A 26,111-nucleotide genomic window follows, 5' to 3' on the forward strand; every position below is an offset into this window, starting at 1 on the left:
GGAACATGGGGAGAAAGAGAGAGTGAGAGTGGGCGAGAAAAGAGAAAAGAAAACAGCCCAGCAGGATCCCTATCATCTTTCCCCTCAGTGTGACTCCCTGATATCTGTTGGCCTTTCCAGCCCTCTCACAGGCACCCTCCATCAGCATCCCTCCATCATCCCCTTCTTCTGCCCACTGCTTTCTTCAAGCCCAGGTGTTATCTACCTCTGCTCGCTCCGATTTCAGCCAGTGGAAATTAGAGTATAGTACAAAACAGCATGGAGCAAAGAGAAAGGAAGAGAAAGATAAAGGAAAAAGGAGATGGAGAGGATTGGACAGAGAGGGAGGGAGGGAGGGAGGGAGCAAGAAAACAGGGAAAATAAAAGCAGTATGGGGGCCATGGCTTCTAGCTGTTTCTGTGAAACAGCAGGAAACAAAGAGGAGAAAACAGCTTACGGAGTTTAGGTTTTCACACAGATAAACAGATAAACAGTGCGCACACACTGTGCATTCACCAGGCACAGACCTACACCAGCTTTCTATGTGATTCCCTACAACTATATGTTGCATAATATTTATCTTGTATTCATAATCTCTTCAGCACATTATTCAAAGGTGACCTAAATGCTTTGCATGAGAGCAAAAAGAAATGACTGTGGTCTCATTTAAATAGCTAGTAACTGTTTATTTTCTTTGTTGTTGGTGTGCTTTTTGCACCGCATAACTATTAGTTATGCTCTGAAAAAACACATATATCTAAACAGTACAGTTGCAGCAAACCTTGTTCATTTCAAATTCTAGACAGCGAGACAGCATGGACACATTTTAAAAATTAAAGGGCAAAGAGCCATTTTCATGGAAAATGCTCCAAATCTCAACCGCTCTGGATATTGCATAATGTCCCCAGTTTATTTGTTCATTCATTTTATACGCATGTACATATCTGTATGGATTATGTTATAGAGATACGTTTGCTGGATCAGTAGAAAGTACCATGCAGCCAATCTTTTTTTACTTATTTAATGACATTATGATGGCTTGGCAAAATATAATTTCAACATAACTTAGACCTCATCTAAAGAAGTTGAAAACTCAATCGTGTTAGTTCAACACTCGTGAAATGATCAAACTTAAGTTCTACACAAAAAGAGATATAATTAGTTGAATGCAGCTGGATGTGAAGAAGGAAATGGACTTGAATTCAAAATAAACAGATGTTTTGTTAGCTGGCTGGGTGATCCTGATCCTGAAAAAAGCTCAGTGTCCATCACATAGAGTACGAAAGCCTAAATCTACAGGTCATTAATTTAACAGAATTTCCTCTCAGCAACGCATTGTCTGGAATCCAGCAGCTAACAAATGAACGGCTGCTGGGAAACTAATAAATGATCTGCAGCTGCGTGTGATGTCAGTTATGAACATTGTAAAAAAAAAGAGAGAGGAAGGAAGACAATGGGTGCTTATTGTAGATACACATGCATCATCTCTCACATGTATCTTAATGAAACCCCCAAAAGGCTGTGAAAGAAAGACATTCATCCCACTGTGTTGTACTCAATGATTTCTATAATATAGATACAATGTGCAGGTGTTTGTACCTTCACAGACATGGAGGGCAGCAGCGCAAAAGAGCACTTTTGTCTCCTGATTTCTAATGAGAGAACCTCTTTGGTACCTCTTTTTCAACTTTTCTTCTTTTCTTTTTCTTTTGGATCAGCTCCTATACTTCTGTAGTTATTTAGCACCAAGAAAACCCTCAGAGTTTGTGAGTTTTGCGACGCATCTTTCACAAGAACTGTTGCAAGAGTCAAGGTGTGTATATTCCTCACGCTGTGACCCAAGGGACATCTGTGAAGTTGCAGTGAATTATTTAAGAGGTTGTTTTCACTAAGCTGTGGTTGTACTGGAAAATGGAAATATACCTAAATATTGAACAGCTGTTGTCATTGTTTTTATGTAAATATCAATCTCCACTTTGTGAATATATTTGCTGTGCCTTCACATCCAGAAATGTGGGTGGAAATGTAAACATACAAGTTCAGATTTTGTTCCAAAAGTTCTCACATTGTATTCTACAACCTATTCACATTCATATCTTTATTTGTACCAGCTGTTTCACCTCCCTCATGTTTACTGCCTGGAGGTTGTTACATTTATTCTCATCTTCCTCGACTATTCATGTGTGATAGCTGAACCAGGGGGGGCATCAATCTGTCCTGCTCTGTTGTCTCTGTCTCCATCTTGGGTTCAGACCCATTGAGCGAACCAGGACACCAAAGAACACAGATACTGTATGTACACACAGCAGAGTACCTGGCTGCAGGGTCTGCTTTGTAACACAAGGGGAGATCTTTGGTGGACAAGTCGATATGTCACCGTGGGATGAGACAGCAGCAACACTTCTGCTTCCTCTCAATTACGCCAAAGATGTACACACAGACAAATATCAAAGAGTGGGTGCACAAAATAGGTTCCACATTTTGCTCGCTTTCAAGAAAAGAAACGACGATTCAACCACCGGCACGCTGACATGTGCTACTGTTGACCCCCGTGGTGTGGCTCCTTCAGAGGACTCTGTCTAGTTTCAAACAGTTTTTAGCCTCCGTTTAATCACCAACTCTGGGGACTCAGGCTCATTAAAAAAGCAGGTGGAGACCCATAAGCTGAGCTCATGTCAACCTTAAGTCTAAGAAACCGGGTTGTGTCGGTCTTTGTCATCCTGCCAAAGCAACAGCATGATTCATCATTAACTAGCCAGCGGAATAATACAGTGCGCTGTCAAGTGACAAGCGCGAACCTGGCTGCAGTCCAGTACATGACTGTGGATCCTATTAAACTGTCCTGTGAACATCGCAGCACCGCCACAGCGGCGGTGCAGCTGTGTACACTCGTCTGACATGTGACCTAGATTTCAGTACAAACAGTAAACATTGGAATAATAGGTTTAACCTGTTTGCTTACAGCGCACCAGTGAGGCCACCTGGGATAAAAGGTTAGTCACATTTTTGGGACGTGTGACAATTTTATATTACACAGAGTTCAATCTCATCTATGTCATCTCATCTTTTATCAGGTGCATAAAAGAGATGCAGGCTAAGAGGTCAACTTCAATTCAGAGAGGGAAATGGGACTTCATTTTGTCAAACCCCTCGGCGCCTGATACAGACGCACAAGGCATCCTGTAGCGTCTGTATGGGTCGCACCACTCCTTAAAGTAACTAAAGACCTGTCATGGTTTGAGTTTGTCTTGTTTCCTGTTTTATTTTGAAGTCTGTGTCTCTTGTGTCCTCTGTTTCCCTGCACTCCCTGCCCCTGTGGTTGTCTTCTGATTGTCTGCCCTGTCCCTGATTGTTTCCTCCTGTGTCTAATCACCTGCACCTTCCCTGTGTATTTAAACCCTGTTTGTCTCCTCCCCCATTGTCAGATCATTTGTTTAAGTGTGTTGTTCGTACTGTGTGGATGCATGATTCCTGTTCGTACCGCCGCCTGTTTTTTGATTCAGTCTTTTGGAAACCAGTCTTGTTTTATTTATTTTTTAAATACATTTACTTTGCACTTGGGTCCTCTTTCTCGGAAGCCACCATGTGACAAGACCGAAAAAAGTCACACAGGGTGGGAAGGGAGGCAGATAGGTCAAAGATACACAGGACTGTATCAGAAGACTGTTTTTATATTTAAATGACAATGTTTACCATGCGTTCACTGCGACTGTGCACTGGGATGCAGAGCTTCAGAGAGCAACGACAAGGAGGCGGAAAGTGAGTCCAGTTGAATATTAAGAGTAAAAGAAAATACCCCTTGTAGAAATAAAAAAAAGTGTAAAGCATGCATATTGTGCTCCATTTCCACCCACTTGATTATCAGTCTATTTTTTTTTTTTATATATATTTGCCAGCAAAGTGCCAACAATTTGTGTGCATGCAAATTAACGCGTATGCTCTTTTGAACAGTGTTCTTGTGTTTTATTTTTCAAACAGTGCTCCTGTCAGTGAACTGGCATGCAGTTGCACTTAACTTGTCAGTGTTTATTTGTGCCACCAATGTTGTCTGTCGAATGTCCTGACAAACTTTTGACAATTTTTTTTTTTTTTACAGAATACCCGCTCTTCCCGGCACTTTTCTTTAAATGTCTTTCCCCCATCTATTCTTTTCAAAGAATGATGTGATGCGTCCATTTACTATTGCACTCTCTGCTCAGACCTCATTATATGTTTGTGTGTACGTGACTTCACTCACCTGAGTTTTCGTCCACCCTCTCCTCCACAGTGTGGTCCTTCTGATGGACCCACTCACTGTTGCACTTGAAGTAAATCTGTGTGGCAGGTGTTGCTTTGCAGTAGAGATTGACAGGTTTATTCTTCACGATGTAGCCTTCGTCGGGTTCGAACAGGAAGTGAGGTAAGGGCTCCGGAGGGTCGGAGGGGAAGGTTTCCGGGAGTTCACTAAGACTCAGGAAATCATCATCATCTCTCACTGCGGGAAGAGGAAAAGGCAAAGATTAGAATTATGACATGTCACTGTTCTGGATTTTCACAGCTCAATCTGTGTTTGTTTAATCTACTCATGTGCTTTGAGAACTAACTGGGACATAAGTTTGTTCAGGGAAAAAATGCAGCTTTTTTATCATTGTTTGGGGATTCAGAGCAGTGAGCAGCATTGTACAGGACAAAGTCGTACTCATTGATCACTAATAAGGAGCCATGTATCAAGTCGTTGACCTGGGCAGAGTACAATGTTCTTCCACTCAGCCATTAAACACACTTTTGACTTTTTAGCATTTAGTTTTGGTCATCAACATTAAAATACGGTTGCACAGTGAATATAAAAATATGTATTTGTACAATCGACTCATGACTGTCTGAAAACCATTTATTTTGTGGAGCAAGACATATATCGAAAGAACGTGGTGAAATAAAAGTGAGGGTTGCTCCACAGCTAATAAGCTATGATGAGTCCTTCATTTTGGACCCTCTGGCATTCTGCTCCCTCGGAGCTGAGTCTTGCTATTGATCAATAGTGCTAATTTACGAGTGAAAGCTCACCAATCCACTAATTGCTGCGATTCCATTCAAGTTAGTTTGTCTTGCAGAGAAATTGCGCACTTTCCAAAGGGCAGGGCCTTGAAACAACAAAAAAATCGAAAACCGACCGAGTGCCCATTCGGCCAAACCCAAGAACTTTATCCTCTTCCAATCCGCTACCTCTCCTCCACTGTCCTTTCAGCCTGTCCAAACTCCGCGCCCACCCGTGGCCTCAATCAAAGGGACACCAGGGATGTTTTGTCACCGGGTTGCCAAGGTCACCAAAACACAGAGGATTACAAGAGCAGGTGGGAGGCACAGGAAGGAGCTTTTCTTTCTTTCCCTCCAATAGACGCGCATGCATACAAACACAAGGCACATATATTAACAGTTCATGCACACACACACACACACACTTTCTCCCAACTTGTGACTTCCCTCCACTCCATCATCATGCAGTTTCACTCAGACCGTCTAGATCTTCTTACATGTGTGTATGTGCTTCCTGGTGAGCTGTGACTTATACAAAAATGTTTTAACACACAGAACGTTTTTTGACACAGCTTCAAGGTTTTTCCTCCCAAATGTGTCAGTGCTACCTACAGTCACACATAAACACATCTATAAACGCAAACGCAAAATATACCAAAAGAAAACAGGAACATGTAATTGTGCATTTATTAGCCTGTGCACATACACACAAGCACATTCCTGTCCCCTAACTGTGAGTGTGGCCCTTATCTTGGAGAATAGGGCTGTGGGCTACAAGCTAAAAGCAGCTTAGTTAAAACAAGACACAAATAGAGGAGAATGAGTAGGCAGCATCCCCACTTTGATGTCATGAAGCTGACATTGTCTTTCATAGTTTTGCAATTAGTTCACTGTGAGCATGAACATTGGTAGACATTTCCACAGCATCATGTCATTAACTGGGACATTTTCTCTTACTTTTGGTTATCTATCCAGCGTCATATTTACCCATTTCTCCATCAGTCTCTTTTCTACTTGCTGCACTGCCTTCATCTTTTATTTTATTTTTTGCTATTTCTCGTTGCTTTATGTCTCTCCACCACTCTGCTTTACACCCTCCTAGCCCTCCCTCCTGCTTTTCACTTTCACTGCACCCCCAACACCCATTCTCACCCTCATCTGTCATTCAGAGAGCTGGGGGGGTTCATTGCTCTGAAGCGACAGCTATTAAATATTGATTGGCACAAGAAACATGATAGCCAGAGAAAAGGGTGGGTGGAATGGAGAAAAAGGGAAGCGATGGAGTGAAATTTTCTCATGAACAAAGAGCTTTGTCTCAGAAATGCCAACTATTTTCCATCCTTGCCTCTCCGGGTCTTTACTCTCCCAACTTCTTTTTCCCTTCCTCCTTCCTCCTAAACCTTTTCCTTTCCTCTTGTGTCTCCTCCTCCCCCACTGCTCTCTTATGATCTCCTGACAGAGTGAATTACTGGTCCTAACAGCCCACCTCATAAACGTCTTTCCTGAACGCTGTCATCAGTAATGGATGGTTGTAGCATGAACAATGTCCAGGTTCGATTTACGCCATGTAGTAAATATGCACGAGGGGCGGAAAAACACATTTATTCCCTTGCTTGCGCCTGTAGGCCTGCCCACTTCCGAAAACCTACAAACCTAACCAATACATGTCTATATATCTGCTAAGAGTGATGTCATCAGAAGTGGCCAATCATGTTGCAGTGTCAGCGTCAATATAAGATGATCTACCATGAATAGAGAGATTGATGGATAAATGACAGAGGTGACGAAAAAAGAAAAAAGGTAGATGAGGGAGGAAAAATAAAATTTGCCGTAAAACCAAAAGGAAGAGAAGTCCACTCATCTGTGTACAGTTTTGTCATTTTAACTCCCAATAGTGTTACCGGTTGGGTGTGTGCAAAGAGTGAGATATGTGGGATTCTACCACACTTTAAAGAAAAACCTCCACCCTCGATTCCCCAGAAAAACAATGCTGACACTGTACCATCTTTTGAAATAACACATATTTTCAAGACTCTGAGGTTGAGAAATTCAGAGGTATGCAACCGTGTCCTAAAGTAAGCCAAACGCAGCCATATAGGGTCACAATGCCTCGTAGGTAAGAGTGTGGGTTTGTGTGTGTGTGTACGTGTGTGTGTTAGGGTTTTGTGTTCTCAGTAAGTGGTCTACGATGTGTATCAGTGCAGTAGCCGTGGAAATCATGAGATCATGCTTCTTACCCTCGTATCAGTTAGTTACAATCTGCAGCAGCTGCGAAAGCATACATGCAAACAGAGAAACAGGCATTCACACACACACGCGCACACACACGCACACACACACACACACACACACGGTAACACACTTTTAAAACCATTACCCCTTCACCCCTAATCTTCTCCAACAACCACTATCAACAAAACGACTAAGAGAACGAAGCTGGAATGACACACTTGTGCTGCCAAAATACACAACTCACACGCATACAAATAAAACACAAAGGCACCAAAAACATGTATGCACACTAGAACAAAAAGAAAAAAAGCACACACAGGCGCACATATTTCTCCTCTTTCTTGCTATCTCTCTTCCTCTCAGAGTCTCTCCACTATGCCTCACAAACACACACATCCATTGTTTCACAAACACAGGAACATACAGATACCATTCTTGGCGCTCATATTACCCAGAACTCCTGCCCACAGAATGTCTGCCGATATTATCCCCCAGAACACAAATGCACATTTACTCTTTATTATAAACACATTGAATTGAATAGAGCTATTCGATTCTCGAAAAGGTTTAAGGAGTTTAGGGCCATTGAGGGAGAGGTGTGAAAGAGCGATGGATAATGGGAGAGCAGGGAGCTTGTGTATCATTGCTCGGGAATTTGATGTATGATGCCGTCTATTTCCCCAAAACACACACTCTGACACACATACATAGGAAAACACAAACACACAGATAAAAGATGCACACAGAAAAGATGCAAGCAAACCCGCATACATAGTAGGATCACACATACCAGTGTTGCTGATCAGATTATTCCATTTCTCATGCATACCGTAGCCGGCCTGCTTTCTTCTGTCCCTCCCTCTCTCCCTCTACAGCTCTTTCATAATTTACTGATAGTATTGCTTTCAGGAAATAACAAATAGATTTTATAATTCTTTCTTTTGAAACCTTTTTCTTCTTCTTTTTCTAACACATTACTCTTCCACAATTCGAGTTAGACCTCTTCTATTTCTGAAGGCATTTACAATAGCATCGTTAGCAGAGTGTTGGATGCTACTGCACCTTTAGGAATGTCCTTGCTGGAAAGAACAGTTACTGAGATGAGCATTTTTTATCTAAATAATAATGGCCTTTGTTCAAGTCTTTACTGGTATTTCTTTCAGCGGCGCATGCCATTGTATTTTTGCAAAGCCTGTTTTACTCAAGAAGGGTTTTTTGTGTTGCAAGCACAAAAGAACAAATACAATCACTCATTGGAACAATTTCCATTTACAGTTTCTTATGTCAAGTCATTCGGGAACTGTTTACAGCACCAATGAACACAAAACATGAGGACAAAGAAAAAGCACTTCCAGTAGTCAAACACTTTTAACATTCCAATATTTTGTTGTTTTTCCTCTCCTTCATGTGCCTCATGTTTTTTTCTTCTTCTCTTTCCTTCATCTAGTGTTGTTTTCAGAAGATAGGTGGTTCAGATGACGACGATAAAGCAAGGACCAGCAAAGTTAACAGGTGTGGGGAAGTGTGCATTTCTCAGAATCAATGTATTTTCAAAGAAGACATCAAGTTGAACCACTTGACATAGCATGCCAGGGAATCACACACTTTGTCCCGTTTGAAACAAGGTGACCAGGCATCATCTGCATCCATTGGAAACTTAATCAGGTGCTTATCCTCAATCGGCACTTTGATGAAAGCCACATTATTCAGGACACGAGCAGACGTGCAAATTGAGAGAACTTAATTCCTCCATTACCGATGCACAAAGGGATCATTGCACTTGCATCTATTAGTAGTCCTAGTACAAGTAGTAGTGGTAGTAGTAGTAGTATAGTAGTATAAATCATATATTTAGGGCCGTCCTCGACTGAAGAAATTATTTGATTTACACTTAAACGATGTGGCCACTGATCGATAAGTTGATTTAATCAACTCATCTGTAAAACTTTTTTTTTTTCTCCACAAACTATCAAAGAAAAACACAAATCTAAATGTTATGTTTACCAGAGAAGTTTCTTGGAAATGAGTCATTCATTATGAAAAAAGCATAATAAAAAGACTTATCGACTACAGAAACCTGAGTAGACTCAGACCAAAACAACCAATAAGTCGCATCATGAATTGATCGACAGAAAAGGGTCCGCCCTACACATCTTACAAGATTATCATGGTACATTTTTGTTACGAGTTAATAATTAATATCTTACGGTCATTTCTAATCCGGATGATGTTGTGTTGAACTGCATTACATTGCATTGTTTCTCATATTTGGTTGTGTTTTTGTTGTTGCGTTTCAGATTGAATTTAATACAAATGAACATCTGCAATATTTCACATGGAGGAGGAGGTCCTTAAAGATTGTGTGGCTAACCATGATGACAGAAATAACCCTGGGAAGATATAATACAGCACAGCACACGCGTTGTCATAGCCAATTATATCTCCACCAGGCTTTCAGGGCGACACTAGGCAATTCATCATAGTTGAGAGTAGTTGAAAGCTAGCGAGAGTATCTTAATGTGGGAGTAGAATGTGACAGCTGGTTGGCGTCCTCTGACTTCATCGTGTGTGACATGTAAGGCCCCAGATGAAGCCTGGAACTAGATTTACGACCCTGCTGGCAGAGGGGTGACTCCGTCAGGCCACAGCTGGCCTTAGTTAAGAAAGAGGCCAAGAGAGAAAAACATCTGGGGTTTATGACGCATAACATATACTGCCATCAAGTCTATACAGTGTAAATAATTCTTCATAGCTGAGGTGGAATAGGGAAATGTTTATAGAACAAAACAAATAGCAAGAAACAGAAAGAGCGTGAAACAGAGAAGCAGCAAAATGTTTTGGGGTATATATATATATATATATATATATATACATACATACATATATATTAAATAATATACTCTGAAGTCTGTTATTTATTTGATTCCGTTTCTATCAACAGTAACTTTCACACGGAGCAACAAATAGCATCGCAAATTAAGTTTTGATATTCAACATTTTGTATGTGTTAGAGAGGCATCACTGCTTGCTAAAATGTATTCATACATTGACATAGTGGTGTACAGACCATGAATTCACTGTCGGAATAATTACATTGGAGCCAAATACCCACCAACAGACACACACATTTGGCGCCAGCCACTGACAGTATATGAATATAAAACCCTCAGACCCACACACACAAAAGTGGTGGCTCTGACATGCATATTTTATTTATTCCCAAATTATCATTCTGTAAGCGGCATTGCCTTCAGTTATCAGGTCAGAGCACAGCCAAAGTGCATATTTGTGTGTGTGTGTGTGTGTGTGTGTGTGTGTGTGTGTGTGTGTGTGTGTGTGTGTGTGTGTGTGTGTGTGGAAGGAGGCTTATCAATGTGCATGCATTATTAAATAGGAATACTGTAAGGCTATGCAATAGTATATGTTTATGCATTTCTGCATGTGTGGTATGCTTCTTATTGCCTACATAGTTGAATATGAAGTGTATTTTGTACATCTGAATATACAGTCGGGGAGTATTTAATGTCCTATAGCAGCGTAAAGGTGACTATACAGAGGTCAGTATGAGTCTATTATAGCTTCGCTCAATCGCTATGGTCTCTAATCAATTATCACTTGAGTGTGCTTGTGTGCGTTTGCACGTGCCAGCATGCATGTGTATTTCAATGCCTTGTTTCTGTTATAATTACCTCTTTTAAGCCAATACAAGTCCATGTTATGACTTAACATCATGCTTCAATTACTCATAGTTACTGTTCATTTAGTATGGTTTATTTAGTTTTTAGCCGTGCTAGCGGCATGAATAGAAGGATGGTTGGTCACGCGGTCACCACTTTGGGCTCGACTGAAATTCCTCAACAACTGCTGGATGAATTGATATGAAATGCATGATCCCCAGGGGATGCAGCCTACTGACTTTGATGATCTTACGACTTTTCAGAAACCACTTTTTTTCAGACTTTGCACCAAACTCTAATTAAGCCTCGTAATTATTTGCCAGAAATATCAGACAACAAGCAAACACATCAATGGGGTTAGAAGTTTCTGCAAAACTCCAATGAACTGAAAAAAAGAGATTGCTGTTAAAAGCCGATTAAGTTAATCAGAAGGATCTGAATCTCTTTATATCATGAGGTCTAGAAGCTCCAGATGAAATGGGAGTTATTAAACTATGAAAGGGATGAATGAATAAAAAGATTTATTATCAAGAAAGAAGAAAAACAATCCTCTACTGCACTTGACTCGAGGCATAAACACCATCTCAGCCGCTGCTTGCTTGAGAGTCAGATTGAAACTAGGACAGTCACAGTTGGACATACATTACACGTACTATATGCAATTGGGCACAGCCACTTTAAGGACAGGCGCAGCACAGGAGCAGCTGATGAGTGGGTGTTTGCAGGTAGGCAGTGTGAGAGCACTCAGTTGCTATTTTCCATGGTTGTCCAAAAATGACGTGCACATGCAGACACACACAGTATACAGATACAGTATGTGCATCTCCATCTCCTGAATGACATCTGCTACAGCTATTGTTAATTCCTCCATTGTTGTTCAGCGACTCTTTCTTCCTCTATCATTGTCTTCCCTCTTCCGCTGTCTCTATTTTCTCTTTGTCTTACTCGCTCCCCTCAAGCATGTTTCCTTACTTCAAGCATCTTTCTGCATGTGATCTTTTCAGCTCCACCAGATTTTTGGAAAGCAGCTTCCGATGCTCAGAGGGAGGGAAAGGCAGTGTAAAAGAGGGAACAGTATAGCGCTCCATATGGACGACTGGGCAGCAAGTACGCCTCGTTTGTCCTGAAATGCCTGTTAAGCCAGCGCTTATCTCCAGTTTCTGTGGCACGAGTCAGCTTAGGTGTCCTGATACAGCTCACTGGACAGCACAGGATGGTCCAAAGCGGGGGTTAATATCTGATTCCGACCTTTTAAGGTTGAGCACCAAGCGATGAGGCTTTGGTTACAGTTTTTCTTCATGTCTTACATATGACTCGCTACGTGGGTGGAACCCAAAACGTCAATCTCGGCAAGGCCAGCTGAGAACCAATCTGTTTCGGTCCTCAGCTATGTTGTTGGTTTTGATTCCACATCATCCTTCTGAACTAGGTCACTGGTATGGGAACCAGTAATGGAAGGCCATTTAGGTCAAGTCGCTTCCCTCAACCTCTGTTCAGTCATGCCAGGTAAAAACAAGATGAGACCAGCCTCAAGAAAATACATGTGTCTTATTTAGATTTCTACAACCAGCACCAACAAATTCAGCACTATTATATAATACAAATAAAAAATCAATCCGGGTAGGAGAGAAACAGATAAGCAAAAAAGGAGAAAACCACATGAACAGTCAGGGGGAAATAATTATAGTCATTTGAACTCATTTCACAATCATGAAAAGCAGTTATCTGTAATGCACAAGTCTCACTTTGTATTACACACACCCCGCATATCCACATGCAGATGGAATATCTCATTCATATGCATAGTCTTATGTAAGCTTGTGGGGGTACAAACTTGCGAGTTGCTGTGTAATGTTATCTTCCAGATGGATTTTGTCTCCCTTACCCCAGGCCTGAGGGAAATGCAAGGCTTCGCTTTCATTCATGTAGTACTATCACAGCTCAGCATCGCTATTAATACAAGCAGCCAGCGCAGGGCCGTGCATTAGAATATCAAAACATTGGTCGGGGAAGGACTTCTATTTTCAGGGAGATAGGATAATGTTTTTCTGGGTGGCTGACGACTGATAGTTGCTGGTAACTGGTTGTGTGCACATTCGTGATCCACATCTCACTAACCACCTCTCTCTCTCTCTCTCTCTCTCTCTCTCTCTTTCTCTCTCTCTCTCTCTCTCTTTCTCTCTCTCTCTCTCTCAGTTTTCACTGTGTGTGTCTGCATTTTTTCCACCTGTCAGCATCTCTATATGAAGGTCTATCTGTCTTTATGATTACTTTTTCTTTCTCTATCTGTAGAAAAGCGTCCCTCTGCCCCCTTTTCATCTTGGTCCGTGATGTCTTTCCTGATTCCGATAGAAAACCTGTTCATGTTCACGTTTTCTGTGCGTCTTCTTTTCCTTTTTTTTGTTTTACTCGGTTCTTTGCAGTCGAGTACTACTCTCGTTTTGCTTTGAGGGAATAGTTCAGTTATCCTTCTCTCTTTGGCCACTTCCCCAGGGGTGGATTTCACAGCGACCCCTACCCGCCCAGCCACTCGTATGCAAGACTACATCTCCTCTTCCTTATGGTGTTCGTCATTCTTTCCATGTTTTCCATTCTTCCTTTCTCCTATCAACTATCTCCTCATCCCTATTGCTTTCTATTGCTCCTCCTGTTTTCGTCTGAAGGGAATCAAAACACCATGCTGATCCTAGTTTATTAGATTATCTATTTGGTGAGGAAACACACACACACACACACACACACACACACACACACACACACACACACACACACACACACACACACACTTAGAAGCATACAATAAAATAATGAAGATGGCCCTCAACTCAAATGATAAAGAACAGCTTACAGGCTTATTTCATTTGAAGATTTTCCCATATTTTGGCTATTTCATTCAGAGCTGAAGATAAAATTGGATCAAACATTGCACTGCTTATGCCTTCTCCATCTGGAGGCTCACTGTCTCTCTCTTGCCTTCTTATCCCTCTTCTCTACCATTTCTCCTTAACACCCTCATGCTTTCCGACCGCACTCTGTTTCTTTCCCTCGCCTAGCCAACCTCTCCTTCTCCCCTGCTGTCTTCCTCTCCTCTTCTCAGCTCTCTCTCTCTCTCTCTCTCTCTCTCTCTCTGGCACCTTTCCACACTTCCCACTCTCATCTTCTATCCCCATTTCTCGCCTCCCTATCTTCACTTCTTCCCCAACACTTTGCCTCCCTGCTTTGCTCTCTGGCATCTTTTCACTCACTTCCCCTCTAACGTCTTCCTTCTTTCAGCCTTCTTCCCTCCTTTACTGCTTCATCTCAAACTCTTCTTTTTTTTTTCACCATCTCACTTGCTCTCTATACCCCCTCCCTCTTCAGGTCACTATAAATAGGGCCTCTAGGGGATTTCATAATGGACTTCTGCCTCTGACCTTATTACAGACACATTACTGACCATACTTCTCTCTCTTGCCTTCTCTCTCTCGCACTCACAGACAGTACACAATTGTTACTCCAATCCATCCTTTATCTCAATAATGCATGCCCACTTTACTCAAAACTATAGGTTCTAGATGGTAAATCTATTTTTACCTATCACCACCATTCCATCTTTGTTATTTTGTTCTACTCTTAACCACAGCTTTTCCCTTTGCCGTTTTTTTTCACAATGGTTCTGTGTTTTGTGGATCCCACATTTTGTCACAATTAATTTCCTTTTTAACTTAACAAGATTTAACAACATCTGGGATTTGTTGGTGGTATTATTTATCTTCAAAGTTTTTCTTTGCACCAGGAACAACAGCAGAAAGGAATCTTAATTTGTTCTTGAGCGGACATAAAAAACACATCATTAGTGTTCCTTCCTTGAAACTAGCGGCTTTGGTTGCAAGCTAATGAGCTAGCTCACAGCTAGAGCTACATATCGGGTTTAATGATAAATACCAGCAGAGCAAGCATGCCATTTTGGTTCCTAGGGTGCCAACTTGGGGAATTTTGGTTTGCCATGGTGTGAGACAGATGAGGAAGAAAACACTGAAGTCCAAAATGTCAAGCTACTCCTCTGACATCAACCCCGTGGTTTTGGCCCTCTTTCTGTCTGATCCTCTGCTTCCAGAGTCCTAATTAACTTTTATCTTGGGTCTGCTACCCTCACAAGTACTGGTCTCTAAAATGAGCTGCGCTCAAGCTTGTGGGAACTAGAGCAGTGGTTTCTGAGCAGGGGCAATCTCAAGAGTGAGACTGTGTGTGTGGGGGTGTGTGTGAGTAAGAGAGAGAGAGAGAGAGAGAGAGAGAGAGAGAGAGAGAGAGAGAGAGAGAGAGAGAGAGAAGCCCTATTCTATTTTCAGCTTTATTTTGGTCAAATCCGAAGCATTTATAAATTACACAATGGGCTTTGAATTGGTTTCATCTGCCTCTGGGGCAAAACACATTCCAAACCCATAAGAAACTGAATCACTGATAAATTCAAGTGACAAAAAAATCTTCGAGAGCATGAATGAAACCTGTCATGGAGGTTTTACAGTATTTCACAGCCTGAGCTCAACATGACTTGAAGGTATCGACATACTTGAGCCGGGCTCAGACCTAAAACATAAATCATACTGTCACACATTAAATGTCACAATTAGGTACGATTTTAAATAATTCAATTATACATTGATTTACACTGATTACATTGACATTCTCCTCGTCTCATTTGAATGTTTTAAATCTGGATGGTTAGCCATCGTAAATAGTTTGTTATTTAAACCCTCATTTGGAGAGGTGATGGAGATTCAGAGAACATCTGTGAATGAAAAGCACAAGATACCACAACAATTGTTATAGTTTAGGCTCAAAAAAACATTGTTCTGGCTAGGGGCTGAATAAATTGTCTTTGATAAGGATAACATTGCCTTTTTACAAATATGAATAAAAAAGTATATATTAGATTTTATAAATCTTTTTCACAAGAGTAATATGGTAGAAGACATTTCCCTGGTACGGGAAACACATAAACGTCATACATGATTCACCATAAGAGATGTGTTAACAGTGTATTTGCTATTCATAGCAAGCACTTTTGTAAGAGCATTAAAAAGTAATTTCTTACATATAGCTCCGTCTAAGATGGTTTAAACATTAATCAAAACATGAACTCTCCGTGTTCTTGGTGCTATAAACAGTACTTGTGAGCAAAGTTCTCGGTTCTCTGTGCCACAGCGGGGAATGTGTACACTAAGTGCCCTAGTTGTTCACTCACACTTAAATTAAACACAGCCTCCAGTTTATGGCGGACTCCTCCAGGGAAAAACAGACCCATGTTGGTGTGGGTCAGCACGCTATAGGAGTGCCTGCTCTGTTGTGTCATTGGTTTGTTGACTGGTGGTTGATCGCTAACCATTTTGACATGTGGCCCAGATGCAACCCATTGATGCTGGTGAGCGCACAAACAACGGTGAGTCTCGAAGGCCCGGGTATACAGTTCAAAGCTATGGGAGACTCGACAAGCTCAAATGGCAGCCGCCGATGAGACTACAAAATGTTTTTAGAGGCGCAAGAGGAATAATGAGTAACTTCTGCCAGTAAAGTTTCTCCACCTTGAAGAGAGATCTTGACTTTATTCTGAAATATTTCCCTTTTTATCTTTTCTAAGCACTCAGGGGCGGCGGAGCAGTGTCCCGAGTGGGGGGAGTGGGGACCATCCTTAAAAAGGAGAAGAGTTGAAGCCCTGTGGCTCCTCGTTTTCACAATCGTCCGTGAGGGCGGCTCTATGGCGGAGGCTTTCTGTTTTTTCTTTTCAGACCTGGACAGATCAAAAGATAACATTTCTGTGGTAAAAAAAAGTTGAACTCAATCATTTTGGAGAAACCAAGCTGTGAGCGTGAAATATTAATGAAAAAGAATGTCCATCAAAGTGTTCATTAACGGCAAAGGGAGGATCATTGAAGTCGTTCGGAACAAGTTCTTCCGTTTCAACCTGGAGACAGTTAAGAAGCAGTTATATGAGACTTCAATTATCTCCCACCACACTAAGTCATTCCACCACAAAACAAACAATTACTTTCTTCATTTTACCATATTAGACAGCTTAACCATAGTCACATCAAAGGGCCTGACTTAAGGTAGTGAAAGGGCTAATGTTCCGGGTTGTTAGTACATCACTTAACATTAAGTTAACTACTGTGGTGAAACCATGACTTGAGGTTCAATCTTGGGTGATTCAATTTTAGGATTCATTTCCATGATTCATTTCCATTCAGGCTATCCTGAAACACAGTCTAATTCTATTTAACACAGTCACTCTGCGGTTAATTGTGTATTTACAAATCTCATATTAGCTGGTCAGAAAATAGATCAAAGCCAGGTATGAAGTTCAGATTGAGTTCATATGGAAAGAAGTTAACTGTATGCATCATTAACTTTTACTTGACTAGATTGGGGACCAGATTCTTAACCGCCGGTCATAGTGCTGAGGTACGCTCTGCATTAGTAACACATCGCCTTACATAAACAAGAAGGTTACGGGTTCAAATGTGGAAACAGTGAAGTGGATTTCCTTTCTTAAACATGTCTGCTGGCTCTATTCTATTCTGGAAAATAAGTAAATATGAGTTGAGTTTCTTTTTTAAGCTGCTGAATATTCCGCTTTCATACATTACACAATCACATGACAACAAGCTCAAGTTCAAATATAGAATTGCTAAGTGCACTACTTGTTGCATCGGTGCATTGTGCTGGGCTTCACATTAGCATTCAGAGCATACATATAGAAGGCCATCACAAAGTAGAGAGATGCCTGGAAATGGTCACACAACTGAGCAAGCCAAAAGGTTAGAAGTTCAAATATCCAAGAGAACGAGTGACTGAGTCACTCTGTTTAGATGTATGGATATGTTGATAGGCTGGAAGCTGAAGTCGCCTCGGGGCTACCAGTGCTGCATGACTGGATCTTTTCAGTGAGGCCCCACATAAAGAGGTGCAGTGAACAGAGGATATGACAAGAGGTTAGTTAGTTAACTGGGGTCACAAGGTCAAAAGTGATGAGGCTTTTAAGTGTGTAAGTGTGTGTGTGAATGTGTGTGTGTGTGTAGGTGAGCTATGTTAAGTCTGCAAGTGTAAGCAGCTCTGTGCGCATGTGTGTGTATGTGTGTGTGTGTGTGTGTGTGTGTATGAGTGAGCCATAAAGAAAATGAGCTTTATGATGAAAGAGCCTGTGTGCAGGTGGACGCTGAGGTCACAAGTTGAAATGTTGTGCGGGGGCAACCAGAGAAGATGCACCGCATGACTGGATCTGTTTGCAGTAGGTTTCCCTGTCAGAGAGCTGATGAATGGGTTTTAAGTGATCTAGGCTTGTAAACTCAGAGGTAACAGACTACAGCTGAGGGAGCCAATGTTGTCTTCAGGGAGCTGGCATGTGGAAATGATATGCTTGTATACGGTGTACGTTTTTTACAGTCAAATAATAGGCACATTTAAAAGTGGAGAGTTTCACTCAACCATTTTAAATATTTACAGGTTAATTGCAGCTTAATAGATGCAATGTTTTAATGTTATACGCACTCTCAACACAGTTGAAAAGGGTAAGTCATATGTTTCTATTGAAAGTGTGCTTTTTTTAAAGACCATACAGAACACAGGCACTATATCCGAGCACTTCAGACTAAAAATGGACAGTGAAGGAATTCAATATTTCACATGCTGGGGACACAAACTGATTCGGGATGCAGGGAGACGGCATGGAGTGACATTAGTGCCCAATGTATATAGCCTGGTTTCCATCCAAATGTAGTGCAAATGAATTTCAACTTCATTTCCAGAAAATGTCCAAAAGAAAATGCAAATGATTGCAAGCTTCCATCGACCGTTCTGTGGAAATTACACAAGGAAAAAGAGTTGGTGCCGGTAATTCTCCCAACAGGTGCCAATATGCCATTTCAGAAGAATGTCAAACGGTGGAAAACAACCATGAAAACACGGTGGAAATGTGGCATATCTGTTTGTTTCATGAATTCATATGAGGGGATATTGACCACACATAACTGTTGCTTTCGGCTGTTGCTACTTTTAGTCCTCTCAGTGAAGCAAAAGCTTGAGTGACCGTTTAAGTCACTTGCTTTATGTAAGTCATAATGACTAATCGTTTTGCCTGTTTTTTTGTGTGGCATCAAAACTGCCCGTTTTTTGTGTAGCATCATCTCAGTGGAAATTTTCTTTGCGATATTTAGATTATTTTTATAATTTCAGCAAGTACATAAAACAGCACCTTATGGCACTGATGCCATGTTCCCTTAATGTACTGTCACATCTATAAACTGCAGCTTTATCATGAACTGATACATGGACTGGACATAGCTTTCATTGTAATAGAGTTCCACATTAAGGGGTTAAAGTGAATGGAATTGAGGTGGATTAGTTATGATCTGTTGTGTACATACAGAACGACATTTTGTGTACTGAAAACACAAAGTAAAATAGATCCAATCAGAAGGATTGTGCAAAGTGATTTGCATTAATGTTGTAATTGGAGTGAGATTACTTTCATACAGCTAGAGAACAAAGACTCGTTCTTGTTGTATCAGGTGTCTCACAAGGCCACGTCGTGATTGTCAGAGCGCGATAATATGGTTACATATTTCTCAGCAACAGTCTGGGGTCATTTTAACAAGAATATATTTTAACCCTCCCTCCCTACCCCGCCTTGCCTTACTCTGTCACTCACTCACTCACTCACACACACACACACACACACACACACACACACACACACACACACACACACACACACACACACACACACACACGGGCCTAAATACTGTTTATTCTGATATACCAAACATAATTTCACAGGCAAACATCATTATCATTTTCTATTTTACATATACAGTCACAGAGCGTGCGTCGTGTCTTGTGTTGGCAGAGAAAAGGAGGAAAGAAGACAGAGTAGGAAGATGAAAATAGAGAGAAAGGAATTGTGGCAGATATATGACAAAGGAGAACAAAATAACAGCTCAGGGAGAAAAAAAAAGTGAGCGACTATATTTGATCTTGAGTCCTTGGAGATGCTCTTTACACTTTTTTCTCTGTCCCCTTTGTCCAAGGCCATTGATCTTCATGCCTGCTCTGTGTAACCAGGTACCTGTACAACCACTTTCCCCTCTCTAAACTCTAAACAAATGAATACACTCCAGAATAGAGACTAAAACCTAAGAGAGCGATGCCACAATATTGGCTTTATTATAAAGCCGTATCCTTGACTATTGGTAACCTGCTTTGTAGGCTGGAAAACACAACGTGTTTCAATCCAAGGAAAAGGTTGGCACAATAAATCTATTCAAGAGCAGGTTAACAGCAAATTAAGAGTGACGGAAGGAGCTGAATGACTTTTGAGTGTCGTCTTTAATGTTGGAGGCACCAGAGGAAAAGGGATAGAGTTACCAAAGGAGAGCCTTGGCGAAAAACATGCTTTCATTATCTACAGAGAATCTGTGAACGAGATACGAATGCCTCCTGCAGTTTAAGATGAGATAATATGATTAAGGGTGAAACATGATATCAAATAGATAAGTGACACAGTGTGAATGTGTGTATTTGAAGATATTCCTTCATACATTATGAAAATACTCGTAATGCAACATTAGCCCAGAGTTCATTCTCGACATCGTTTGACAAAAGCAAATCCCTGTCCACTAAAACGACTACAGTGGAAACCCATAAAAGGACAAATCTGGTAACATTACAAAGAGAATGGCCAGTGTTGCCTATGGTGAGTGTGTCAGTACACGACTGAGTAGTTGCAGAGCAGAACACATTCTACGGCATTATATCATGGACATGGAAGTTATGTCGGTAATAATTATACAGCAGGAACAACATTATAATGAATAATGCTGTAATACCCTTCATCCTACATGCAAACTATGCACGTTTACATCGTTGGTGCGAGAAAGCAGGAAGATGATATGATATTCAAATTTCAACTGAGCCCAATTTCATCAGCCTGAATCCTAAGTGGATGTGCTCAGGGGTTTGTGGTTAAGTGGAGCTGGTCAACTGCATGGACCTTCGCAACCCTGTGTTCTCGTGTGAAAGGCGATTAGACAGAGACAGTGTAGTATGGGTGGGCCAAGTGGGGGCGAATATAATGATAGATTTGACTTTGATGCTTGAAATAAAATTCTCCCTTCACCTGCCTCTGACCAGGGAGGTCAGAACCCGATATCAGCTTCATAGCAGCACTCCCGGGGAGGGATTTAGTGTCTTGCTCAAAGACAACAGGGATGATGCATGAGGCGTGTCGGATTGTCCTTGAGTTCAGCAGAAGCCAATGCCACCCTGCTATCTGAAAACGTCTGCGGTTTTAACAACAGTGGTTTTGGGATGAAAACTTTTGAAACCAATATGTCTTTTTTTCAAACGATTGAGAACACTTTCTTTGGAGAAGTTGTTCTCGTGTGAACACTGAGACATCACATGAGCCCCATCTACAGCAGCCCAAGCTCTGGTGCCTCGCTAACCATCAGGAGCAGCAGAAAAGATGGGAATGAGGAAGTCGTGACAAGTGAAATGAAGAGAAAAATAAGGTTTTGGGCTGAGAAGAATAAATAACTCAGAGGATGATACACAGAGATAGGCTAAGCTCTGCCCACTGTACATTATTAGACAAAACACCTTCATTACTTCTGTCTTTTTCACAACCCCACGTGGCGTTTGGCCTCTTTCACTCCCTCATTCTCTCTCATTCTCTCTCACCTCTGCTAGTACAAAGACAAAAACATACACCATCAAATGAGGTGTGCACACTGACACACAAACTCATACATACACACTGAGAGACTGTGGTGGAATCAGCATGTGCTTTAGACTGGTGTGATTAATGGCATTATGTGCACCAGTGAGCAGATGAACCAGAAAACTGCACAAACATTATCATAACCTGAAAGACCTAATTATTGCAGCGCACATCTGACAGACGCGAGCGTGTGTGTGTGTGTGTGTGTGTGTGTGTGTGTGTGTGTGTGTGTGTGTGCGTGTGTGTGTGTGTGTGGGGCCAATGAGAATACATGCTTTATGACCCTGCTATGGAATGTTGTGCGGTGTGTCCCCTTCATCCCTTTTGTGTCTTTCACCATTCAGGTGCAAATTAGGAATATGATAATGGCCATATTATATATTATAATGAGTGTGTGCACACATGGTTGTGTGTGCATGCACAGTGTGTATCAGTCTTCTCTGACCGGCAGAAGAAGGAGTTTTCTCAACACACTGAACATGAACAGCAACCTCCTGTATGGCAATGTGGCATACTCACTCACGTACAGGAAAAAACACAATCCTGAAATAAAAGTGAAAACAGCAAAACACACAATGTCCAGTGTCCTCTTATCTGGCGAGGATGTGGTTCCAAGATGACAGGATGTCACAGTAACAGGGAAATTCTCTACGATTCTCGACCAATTCTACGCTGTCAATGTAACGGTAACATGGACTAAATCAATCTGGATACCTGTCTTCAAGTTGGAAGTGTTTCATCCTTTTGTCTGAAAAGTTTGATGCCACCATTTGAATTCTAGTTAGTGCAAATGTATTTTTACTGATAATATTTGTATTCAAATAGGTAAAAAGGTAGAAAACTGTTCGGTCTGTGGATGCTCTGTTCAGGTTGTATTCCATTGCTGGAATTTGAAATATGATTATCTTTGAAAAAAGATGACACCAGATATTTTGATATTCAAGCTGTTTGGCTCCTCGCATATTGTGAACTCCTGAATAATGACATGGGTAGTCCCGCACCCTGTGAGAAGCAGAGGACATTTTCAATTCGGGACCGATTTTAAGCCATCTTTTTACTCTGGTCTCTTATGGTCCAGGGTAATGGATGACACTGGATCAGATACTGTACTGGATCAGTGTCAAGAGCTTCACAGGACACTAGGTTATGGCTGTCTGTTCCCCTCTTGCTCTTGCCTTCCTCCCTTTTGTGCTCACTGTCATTCTCACACTATTTCTCTAACTAAATCCGCCCTCGGGCCCCTGGACACCAGAGCAGAACAGAGGGGAGGAGAAAAGGTGGCACTGATAAGAGCGAAATAGACAGTGATCACAGAGCAAGACAAAAAAAGCACTCAATGAGGAAGATTGAGAATTTGGAAATGTTGGACAGTAACTGACGAAATAGGTTGAAGGATGGGATAAGCCAAATGCAAAAAAACATAGGGAATAGGAAAGAGAAGAGATAAAATACATTAGAGAAAACATCTAGTTTATTCTAAAGTAAATTCCAAAAGTCACGTATCATTTTGTAAAAGCAATGTTGAGGACAAACTTTGCCTCCAGATGTATAGTTTCACAGTGGAGTGCACACACAAATTAAATGACATCCAGAGGACAAATACGAGTCCGTATTTGACATGAAAAGTGTGAGGCATTTTGCTGGAAAGGGCCAAACACAAATAAATGAGGACATCTACATCTAGCATCTACAGTTCCAAATAGATATCCGTTGTGACAAAGTCACTGCATCAGCCCACATGTTTCAACACAGCACTGAGGTACTCAGCGTCAAAGGCAGAGGAAAACTATAGGGTACATAAAATATGCACGTAGTCTCTGGGATGTCACCCATAGGTTTCTGAGGAGCCTTTGTGAAGCTCAAAGGCGGCTGTGTCAGTCTTCATCTTGGCAGTGTGTGAGTTATATAAAAAGTCAGGGGTATGAGCTAGAGACCAATGGAGTTGTTGTACCAGGTTGTGAATATATAGGTCTGCTGTAAATGTGGGCGTTTAGCTATGTCTATGGGGATTGACTTGCAGCCTCAACTTTGAATCGCCTTGTTGTTGAAATGTGCTATATGAATAAACTTGCCTTGTCTCAAGTGGTCATTTGAGGAATTGCAGTGTTTGGCTCTTGCGCATTGGCAGCACCAGAGGAGAAAAACAAGTCATGTACTTTGACTGAACTAGTTGACTTATTCCCAGAGTTTAAGAGTCAAGTCCGTTCCACTGCAAATAAAAGTCTATTCATGTCAAGTGTATATTTAGAATGTAATTTATTTCTGCAAAATTGTTGACACATTAACAGAGAAGAACAACAATAATAACTGGATTGGTTCCATTGGAATTATTTGTGTTCTATATTGAAAGGAACTCAGTTGTCAGCTTCTACCTTGGCAGAGAATGCTCTCCTTGTGTCGTGCCAATAAAGCACCTATTGAGACAAAGTATATTAAACTGATAAAGCAGAGGAGTTGAATATAAATAGAGAGAAAAACACAGGAACAATTGCAGAGAGATAATTAAAAAAAAAGAATACTGCCAAGGATACAAAGGAGGGGAAATGACATGACCTATGTTTAGGTGAGGACTAAGAGAGACTCTGTATATTATTTAATTGACACAGTGTTTTTGTTTGTTTTATTAAATTCTTGCAAAACAAATTTATCAAAATGTAATGAAAAAACATTGTTTTCTTGGATCTCACATTCACACCTTACAATACTTATTAAAGCGACTTTGAAGCACACAGAATGTAACTGTAGTCGACAGCAGTGAAGACCACATGGTAATTTGAAACCAAAGGTCGTAGATGCTCAGTTCGTAATGAAACGTACTGTTTACTGTAATTCAAAGAGCTCTCATATCCGCCGTTCTTCTTTGAGCGTCGACAGTAATGACAAGTTAAGAGAACAAAGCCGAAAGGGAAAATCAAAGCTCCGGCATAAGGCCGCACAAATATATGAGTTCCGTTAAAATAGGGATCTGTAATCATTTTAACACAACAAACCCCATAGAAATATAGGATATTATGATGTTGCCTTCGTGAACTTAAGCACACAGACATCAAAGGGAGTGCTTACTGAGACCCCTCCCCTGCCTGTACACCTTGTTAAGGTTTTTAGTATGCCTAGACCCCGAGGGTTTCCAGAGACGTTTGATGTCTGGGTTGCGATGGAAAATGAGATGCTGTTTAACAAAAAGCCAGCAATGAGCAAGTGTTTACTGAACAAAAAAGGACAACATTAAGCAATATGCAGTTGTTGGAGACAGTACTTGAATGCCGGCCCGGTGCCCATATCTACTGGGCATGAATTTAGTATCCTTTGATGAATTTAGGCTTAATTATATTGACAGTGTACCGTATATGCACACATTTCTGCTGTAACTCTTGGAGATGGCCGCGCTGCAGTTTAACATAATGCCAATTCAAAGGGACATACACGGTATGCTTTAAAGGCCATTGCTCTTGAATACTAGTTGCATATGCTTTCCCAAATTTAAAAAAGGCAATATTAAAACTGTTCATCTTCAAGGAATGAATGCCAATGTAATGGTGACTTGGTTATTGCTCATAGACTAGAAGATTGTCTCTATTGATGGTTCCTCAGTGGGTGGAGTACGATGAGCTCCTAATGTTTTGGTCCACACACAAGTGTAATTTCGAAATGATGGGTCATAATTATATCAGGAAAAAGTATCACACAGATGCTGCAAAATAATATTCCACTTAGAAATATATACCGTGCTCTTCCACTATTGTTTGTTTCCCATAAATAATACATGTGCAAAAGGTAGTCAGATTTATGAAGTAGTGAGCTCACACTACTATATATCTTACTTAAACATAGTTATACTAGTTGCACAAGCCGGTGCTTCAACAACCTGTTTTATTTGAAAATGCATAACTCCACAGTTGGACCAACAGTTCAAATGTTTTGTTCAAACGGGTAATGTGACATTATAAATTAAATACCTGAGGACTCGCTGCATCTGGAAATAGGTCGCCAGAGTTACCCCCACTTTACATACAACAACTATTTACACAGAGCGTGAGCCATGTTTTCTTTTGATTTCAAATGTATCCCGCGCTTCACAGCATTTGAACTCGACTGCTATACCTTCAGTAGATCGACGTAGTCGACAAAATGCTCACGCATTAGCAATAGTGAACGGCAAGCCTTGTTTCAAAAACAGACCAATTCAGAGAGCAGCACTTATAGCAGATACAGTGAAAGTATTATCGTCTTCAGTGAGTCGCTGATAACTTTGCCATATATTTAATTGCAATTAGATGCAAAAAACATGGGGATACAAGTGATGTGCAATTAATTGTGCTGTAAACGGCCACGATCATTATTTGTGAATTTGCCCAACAGCGTTAAAAACACAGTAGTAGTAGTAGTAGTAGTGGTTGTATTACACAAAGCTAATCTAGGCAACGAACGGCTTTAACATGAATGTTGCTCTGATTCAG

General features: G+C 41.0%; 1 protein-coding gene across 1 annotated transcript in view; it reads right to left on the minus strand.

The window, feature by feature from the left end:
• LOC306740211 (netrin receptor UNC5C-like) overlaps window positions 1-26,111 on the minus strand; it is a gene marked incomplete at both ends in the record, with an annotated part of 178,941 nt that overhangs the window by 79,934 nt on the left and 72,896 nt on the right. Inside the window, one exon of the mRNA XM_079222313.1 lies at window positions 4,217-4,453. Within this exon, the coding sequence (XP_079078439.1) occupies window positions 4,217-4,453 (237 nt within the window). The remainder of the gene's footprint in view (window positions 1-4,216; window positions 4,454-26,111) is intronic.

The sequence above is a fragment of the Taurulus bubalis genome (genome assembly GCF_910589615.1).
Source record: "Taurulus bubalis genome assembly, chromosome: 8".
Classification (NCBI taxonomy): Eukaryota; Metazoa; Chordata; class Actinopteri; order Perciformes; family Cottidae; genus Taurulus; species Taurulus bubalis.